The sequence below is a fragment of the Atta cephalotes genome (genome assembly GCF_000143395.1).
Source record: "Atta cephalotes unplaced genomic scaffold scaffold00010, whole genome shotgun sequence".
Taxonomy (NCBI): Eukaryota; Metazoa; Arthropoda; class Insecta; order Hymenoptera; family Formicidae; genus Atta; species Atta cephalotes.
This window is the reverse complement of record NW_012130074.1, coordinates 863,787-872,490: the sequence shown is the minus strand read 5'-3', so window position 1 is coordinate 872,490 and position 8,704 is coordinate 863,787. Positions and strand designations below refer to the sequence as shown.

Sequence of the window (8,704 nt, the reverse complement as noted above, 5' to 3'; positions counted from 1 at the left end):
TCTCTCTCTCTCTCTCTCTCTCTCTCTCTCTCTCTCTCTCTCTCTCTCTCTCTCTCTCTCTCTCTCTCTCACGCGCGCGCGTGTACTTTAATTTGAGACCATTTTGGTTGCTCTTAATTAACATTTCTTCTATTTAATTTTTTTTTATAAATCAAGACTATAATATAAAGATTTGTTTAAATAATGAAGGCATTGATTCTGTTATAATTCTCTGTATAATTCCCTTTACTGAGGGATTTTTTTCTTATATATAATTATATTTTTATGTATAATACTTATGTAACTAAAAAGAGATTTGGTATTTCACAGGAAGTAGTTATATTACTGTTCTACCGCCTATTCCTACCGTGGGTATGACAAAAGATGATCTACCAAAGCTCATGGAGCAGGCATATAAAGTTATGAATAAAACTTTTGTGGAATCGTCGACAGAGTGCCTCGAGGAACAGATACAAAGTTTGTTGAAGTATGAATGATAGGAATAACAAAAAATGATTAGCGTAATTATGAGTAAATCGTGATTAATTTGCGGATTGCAAATTCGCAAAGATTGCACATGTGATTGACTTTTTTGTTACTAATTGTTGTGGGCGCACAATTATTACATATTAATGTAATTTCTGCCAAATAGAATACGAAGTCATAATGATGTCTCATATTTTATTTGTCGTTTATAAGTAAACTTAAAGATGTCCTTAAGATATCTTTACGACTTCTGTGTTCTATCTGGATCATAGGACACACAATATATGTATTAGCTGAGGAATTTAATTTAGTATATAATTCAGCTTCTTTAATTCAGTAAGACTCGTTTAGATCTTTACATATATGTATGTACACGACATCCCGCAATTTTTGATAAAGCGCTCTTTGTAGATAAAACAAATTAAAATAACAAGGGAAATCCAGGTATCCTTGGATTAGATGCCAATTTTTTTGTCACAGGTCAGAAAAGAAATTCCTTTCGGTAATTTGTCCACATAGGCTGTTTGAGTTTTTAAATTTTGAAAATTGGCCACGCTTTGGACGGCGTAGATGAGCCGTTCCAATAGATCTGCTCGCATTGCATGAAATCCCCAAATATTTTTGCACTTAAAATGAGATAGATACATTTTTTGCCTTAAAAAGAGAAAAAAACGAAGATATTGAGTGTCAAAAATGCAACGCGAACAGACCTATTAACATGCTTCGCAAACAGTATAATTGGTTCAGGATATGGATGCAATAGTTAGGTAATGTTCGCATTGGAAATCAAAAGATGCGAGTTCGAGATCTGTGATAAATAATTTTTTTTACTTTTTATTTATTTATTTTATTTATTTTTTGTTTATGAATTTTAATGTACAATATTATTTAATATATTATTGAAATTTTAATAAATCCATTGCATATAAGTAAATGTAAATTATTTTTAATGTTGTTAACTTATGACATCCATGTAACCGAACGAAGAGTAAATATAATTGGATAATGAAAAAGAATTATTCTAATTAGTAGAATAGAGGAATAAAATATAATAAATTAAAATCCCATTGCAATATTTGTATAGAATGAGTTATTTATTCATTATTTTGTTTTGCCGCAATAGTTAGGGTGACATATCATAGAGACACGATCTGATTCGTCATTTCGATCTGAACTTTTACACAATAAATAAAGATGTCTCTCTGTAATTTCACAATGTAACAGATCATCGTTAATCTGATTTCAACTCAATTTCTAAAACACGTAATTTGTTTATTCAGCAAAATATAACAGATGACATTGAAGAATTTACCCAAATAGCAATAAATTTGATATAAATTGCGTCGTCTGAATTGCCATCTTTTTTTAGAAAAGCAACTTCCGATTTTGCTTATGCTATTGGCGGCAATATATACCACAAACGATTATGCGCAGCCGGAGGGAAACAATTTCCCTCTTCTTTTGTATAAGTTTTATAAGTTTTATAGGTAAGGCAATCGCACGGCAACATGATGGAAACTAATTCTACATAAAACAAATTTATTAGCAATTTGATAGTAATATAAAAGAAACTGTTGTAGTAAAAAGGGTTAACCTCTAACAATGTTTTCCTAGTTTAAATCGAAAAAAAGAACTTTAAGATCTCTTTAAGAGTTTTTTTAAGAAACATCTTTAACATATTTCATAAAAAACTCTGAAAGATATCTTAAAGTGACTTATGAGTTGATTTTAGACATTTCACTCATTTGGTTGGGTGTAAGTTACTATAAATAAAATTAAATTTACAATGCAGAATAAAATACATATAATATTAAAGTATTAGGAGATTTCATTTACTTGGTAAACATTTCAAAAAAGTATTATACCTTTCATCTTGGAGCCTTTGGGGCTCACTTCAAAAAATTATTTTATTAGAATACAGCTGAAAAATCTTCTAATGCTGCGTCTTTTATTCTATTCTATGTTGTTTTTTAAAATCGAGAAATTTAACTCGATCCCTCTGATATCACCTACTGCTCGATTTCATTTCCATTTGATTGACAAAAATGTGAATTAAATATTTTACAAAAACGATTTCCAATATTAGGTGTACAACTTTGTTTCCGCCGTTTTCCTATAGATGGCTTTAGCGATAAGTGGTGATCGAAATAAATAGATCATAGACGTCATACAATAAACTTGGGCATCTGTCAATATAACCCCATAGAAACATTAGTCGATTTGTGTCTGCATCATAAAGTTATTCTCGATTGAAAATATCAGTTTACGAGCCAAATTCTCGTCATTTTCGGGAGGTTTTAATTTTTTTGCTTCAATATGAAGAAATCTGCGGCTGAGGCTCATCGAATGCTCTCAAATACTTATGGTGAGGCCGCTATTAGTGAAAGAACGTGAGTGGTTTCAACGCTTCAAGAACGGTGATTTTGACGTCCAAGGTCGTGCTCTGTATTTGATGGGACCAGCTCGGCGTAGTGTATTATGAACTGTTAAAACCGACTGAAACAATCACAGGCGATCGGTATCGAACGCAATTGAAGCGTTTGAGCCGAGCCATTGAAAAACAAACGGCTGCAATACAACGAGAGATACGATAAAGTGATTTTGCAGCATGACAATGCTCGACCCCATGTTGCGAAAGTGGTCAAGATATACTTGGAAACGTTGAAATAGGAAGTCTTACCCCACCCGCCGTATTCTCCAGACGTTGCTCCCTCTGACTATCACTTGTTTCGATCAATGGCACACGGCCTGGTTGACCAGCACTTCCGGTCTTATGAAGAAGTAAAAAATTGACGATGGCGGACTGTTCGTAATGCGAGTTACAAAGCGCGAAAACAAAATTTCTATTTCACTAAAAGTGCTACATGATCATACGTTCAATTCATCATACATGCGTCCAATTGATGAGCAACTACTTGTTTAAATTGTGTTGAATATCATCCATCATAAGACGATGATTGTTTTGGACAATTGCACGAATTGTTGCGATAATGTCAGTTTGTTGACATTACGCCCTACCGTTTCGAGACTCATGAATTTCCATTCGGCAGTTAATAAATTCTGATCGCCATCATCGAACAATTAGCACACTCAAGCATTGTTCTCCATATACAGAAATTAGTTGATGATGAATATTTATTGCATTTTCATCTTTTGCGGTCAAAAACCGAATTATCGCACATAATTCGCAATTGAACATGTCTTATATTGACGCTTTCACGATTCAAATTTACTCAGCTAACAATAGCTGCAGTAAAGGCAACTCTAACTGCAAAAATGTTGCCAACATATTCCAAAGAAAAAAACCCTACAATGCACAAGCTATTCGTATAACTGCTTTTTTTTATTTATGAGAAACTTTATTGAGAAACTTACTTGTGGGATGTGTTCTTTGTACAATATATATATATAACGTGCATGCGCGCGCGCGCGCGTGTGTGTGTGTGTGTGTGTGTGTCTAGCAGCAGTTTCTGAGACTTTTTTCAAATTGTAATGGCAGATTCCAGAACATTTGGCATTTTCTAGGACTACTGTCCTGGAAAAATTTTATGCCCTAAGGCAAGTTCCTAGACATCTTGGAATGTGATGAATTGCCATATGAATGGCAGATTCCGAATCTATACATTTAAATGTACTTTCAAATGTATATACATTTGGTTGTACAAACTCAAAATGTGCATATATTATGGCAGATTTCGGATCTGTACATTGAAATATATATCTAATACAACAGGTCATTAAAAAGTTTTGACACTTTTCCTTCGAATTTTGCAATTATTTTATAATTCGTCACGCTGATTGGATTTATCAGCGCGACGAATAATAAAACGGTTGCAAAACTGTTAAGTCTGTTAAATGTAACCATTTACTCGATAAGCAATCGGAATTCCGAAATGCATCAAAGAAAAAGTGTTACAACCTTTTAGTGATCGGTTATGTATATTTCGGTATGTATATTTCGATGTACAGATTCGAAATCTGCCATACATTCCAAGACATCTTGAAATTTTCCATACGCATATATATCTTGAGATATACACGGATAATGGAATGTCTAATAGCAAATTTTTACTCTGGAGGTTTTGCTAACAGCATGTTAGTAGTTAGGTTTTTTTAATGAGGTCCTTCACCTGGAATCCTAATATACCATTTATCTGCCATATGCATTTTTTATAACAAATTTTGGATCTGTACGTTCAAATGTATATACATTGGTTTGCACAGATTCGGAATCCGTCATACACATATATTATAACAGATTTCATACCTCAAAATGTACATCAAGATATATATCGGTCACTAAAAGGTTTGTAACAATTTTTCTTCGATGGCAAGAAGCGAGAAAATATTTTTACATTCGGTTTGTCTATTTTTCAGTAAGACATCGCAAAACAATTTACAATCCTCGACTATGTATTATTACTCGACATCATATACTGGCTATTTATCCTAAGACAATCAGTACACTTTTTTTTCTTTCGTTACAAAGAAAAGAAAAATTTATTAATTGATTCTTTTAACGCTATGCATTATATGTTATGTAAAAGTGTGTGCTACGACTAACAAGCTACATATTTATACTACATTTACTAGACTCGATTATCGACGAAGTTATACTATTGATATGTTAACTATACACAATACAAGAAGTATTAGGAACAGCAATAAATATTAAGATTTCAACTTATCTAATACCAGTTACTTCGGAATACACAGTTTCTAATATAAGTTGAAATCTCGATATTTATTCCTGCTCCTAATATTATGCATAGGTCTTTATAACTAGAATTAGAATGGATGCATTCGATACAACGACCGCTCACTGAGCGCTCAGTGAGCTCTTGTATCTGCTGGTTTTATATTTTTAGATTTAACGGAATATGCCAATCACATGCAAGAACTCACTGCGCGCTTAGTGAGTCGTTGTAGTAAATGCACTGTATACACATTCATCTAAATGTATATACATTTGGCTGAAAATATGTACATTATAATGTTGTTAAGACTCTGCGCACAATATTAGAAGCAGGAATGAAGATCAAGATTCAACCTATGTTAGAAAGCATGTATTCCGAAGTAACTAGTATTAGATAGATAAGTTGAAATCTTAATATTTATTGCTGTTCCTAATATTTCTTGTATTATCTATATATTGTGTATAGGCTTTAACATATCAATAGTATAATTTCGGCAAAAATCAGATTGCGTAAACAAAGTATAAATAGTACCATGAGCATAATAATCGAAGCATAGACTTTCACATAACATGCATAGTGTAAAAGAATAAATTGATCAAAATTTTTCTTTTCCTTGTAACTGAAGAAAAAAAAGGATACTGATTGTTTTAGATAAACAATAGCTAGCACATGTTGTCAAGTAATATGATAATGGATGGACTTTAAATTGATCTTTATCTTTATTCAATGTCTTACTAGAAAACCATAAATCCAAAGTGAAAATATTTTGTCACTTCTTGCCAAAGATTGCTAGTATAATTTTTGTGGAATGGAGATAACTTCTCGCATAGCGATTGGTATCTTCGTCAATCGGTTCCGTCGCTCAATTGGAATGCAATGAATCATAATAATAATCTTGTTGCGATGTTGATGTCAATCGACTGATGTATGAATCAACGAGGCTGACAACACCGAAGATACGTCGCTAGATGTTACTTTAGACAAAGCAGTGCAAAGCTTATAATGCTTTTAAATTTCGAAATATCGAGTTGGAAATACTTATTTTACAACTCTTTATAAAATTTAAATCGACGGATAATTCCTTATTAATTTCATTGTTCTTTCCATATCAATACTACTTTCAAATTTTTTATGAAATGTTTTTATTAATATTTTTGTGACTTCTACGGGTGCTTTCTATAAATAAAATTATGCATTTTGCGGATTTCTTTCGTGTCCAGATCCATTCTTGGAATGCTAACGTTTCGTGAACCTAATGCTAACCATCACTCAGCACAAAAACAATCTGCAATCAATTCACTTGTACAGAGTTTTCACCATCTCTGACAAAGAACATCTACAGACAGAACTCGATCACTTAAAAACAGCCTTACAGAAAAACGGATACGACAAAAAAGACATAATCAAAATAATTAATAAACATGCAAACAAGACAATGGTCTTTGACACGCAATCAAACGAGAGGATCCTATCCATTCTCATATATCAAAGGAACAACAGATCGAATTGACAGGATATTAAACAAATACAATATTCGAACTTTAAATCACTTAAAAAGATAGGACAAATCTTAAAAAATCCTAAAGATCAAAGATCTCCCTTCAGCTTCGCAGGAGTGTACAAAATACTTTATTCCTAGAGGGAATACCTTGGAGAAACTGGGAGAATGATCAACCTACGGATGATCACCAACGTAATGTCAGGTTAAAATACGCAATCAGCACACAACATCGAAACAGGACTGTTTGACAAAACGACCATAATAGCCAACATTACATCATACTTTTCAAGAAAGTATAAAGAAGCCATAAAAATACAAAAGCACTCTAACAATCTAAACAGAGATAATGGCTACAACATAAATAAAATATGGAAAATCATTCTCCCGTTAATGAGGACTGATCCATTTCCACTCCTTCCCCTGCCCCACAATTCTCTTCTTTCTCTCCATCAAGTAGCGTAATATATAAAATAGGAACAGTTTCGGAAGAGGAACGAAGCTGTTCTGAGAACAGTATCAAGCTGCTTCTCGCCCTGATAAAGTGATCTGCAAGGTTCACGAAATATTGGCATTCCAAGAATGAATCTGGACACGGAAGAAACCCGCGAAACGCATAATCTTTAAACTTTTTTATTCTTCTTTCTTCTAAAGGATATTCTAATTCTGCAGTTTTCAGGAGTTTCACAGCGCTGTAGGTTCCAGGACAGCATATTTCTCTAGGTTATCGTCTAAAACAGTTAAACAGCACATTTTCCAGGACACAGAATAGAATGACAGCTTCCGGGATAAAATATTTTTCAGGACACTGACTAAAATTTCCGGAACAACACATTTTCTAAGATACTAACAAGAACGGCAGCTTCTGAAATAGTACAAAATCTAGGACAACATCTTCAACAAGAATAATTATTTCAGGCGCATTTCACATATAATGCAGTATCTAAACTACTTGACTATATATACAAAATGTTTCGTAATGAAATAGTAATTATTAATTCTGGATCCTTGTGATTAGTTTAATACTTTATTATTCAAAGCTGTCTGAAGAAGAAGTTATATTAAATTAAATATTATAATCTTTGTATCTTGTTATTAACCTTTTAAAATTATCTCATGTATCTATCCCATAGACATAGTATAGATAGATCGAGCATTGCTACATGTCAGACAAGGATATCGATCTCTGGCGCGAGCGAGAAGGAGGGAACACAATTGGATCTTTCGTTCTCTCTCTAACAGAAGAAAATAGGGGGAAGGAGTTTGCGATCATGTATCTGCTTCATAGACATAGTAGACGCATAATCATGATTCATTTCCTCCACTTTCTTCTGTTAGAGAGAGAACGAAAAATCTAATTGCGTTGCCTCCTTCTCGAACGTGACTGCCATGTCTTGTGCTATATATTCGGTCTATTTATATTATAGTCCTTATTGTTACTAATTTTTGAAATATCCTGTATACTCAATAAAACAATTTATGTCCTGAAAACATTGTACATGAATAGAAAAATGTCTCCGAAACTGTCATACTAAACGATGTCCTTAAAAATGTACTGTCTCCGAAGCTGCTATTTTAGTGTCCTGGAAAATGTGCTGTCCCGGAATCTGTCGTTCTAGTCAGTATACTGGAAAATATATTGTTCAGGATTCTGCCAATTAGTTAATTCTTCTGTATACATATGTTTTCCCTGTCAATTAATAAATATCTTGGAAAAATATATTGTCCCAGAACTTGCCTGTGAGTGTGTCCTGAAAACTGCTAAATTTGTTTTTTTTTTTTTGAAAACGAGTAAAAATAAATTAATTTCACTTAAATGGAAGGTAGAAAATCATAAAAGAAGTTTTTTTTTTATAAAATGGTTTTTAACTAATTTTATTTTTGGTCCCGAAAGCTGCCGCTGGACACACACACACACACACACACACACACACACACACACACACACACACACACACACACACATATATATATATATATATATATATATATAATTTTNTATTACTACGTACGTACGTAGTTATTAATAATTAACTTAACTTTA

General features: G+C 32.9%; 1 protein-coding gene across 1 annotated transcript in view; it reads left to right on the top strand.

Moving 5' to 3' along the window:
• The window catches only part of LOC105627848 (1-acyl-sn-glycerol-3-phosphate acyltransferase alpha-like), a 97,044-nt gene extending 96,568 nt beyond the window's left edge, over nt 1-476 (top strand). Inside the window, exon 7 of the mRNA XM_012209125.1 lies at nt 310-476. Coding sequence (XP_012064515.1) covers nt 310-476 — 167 coding nt within the window. The remainder of the gene's footprint in view (nt 1-309) is intronic.
• Nucleotides 477-8,704: the final 8,228 nt, after the last annotated feature.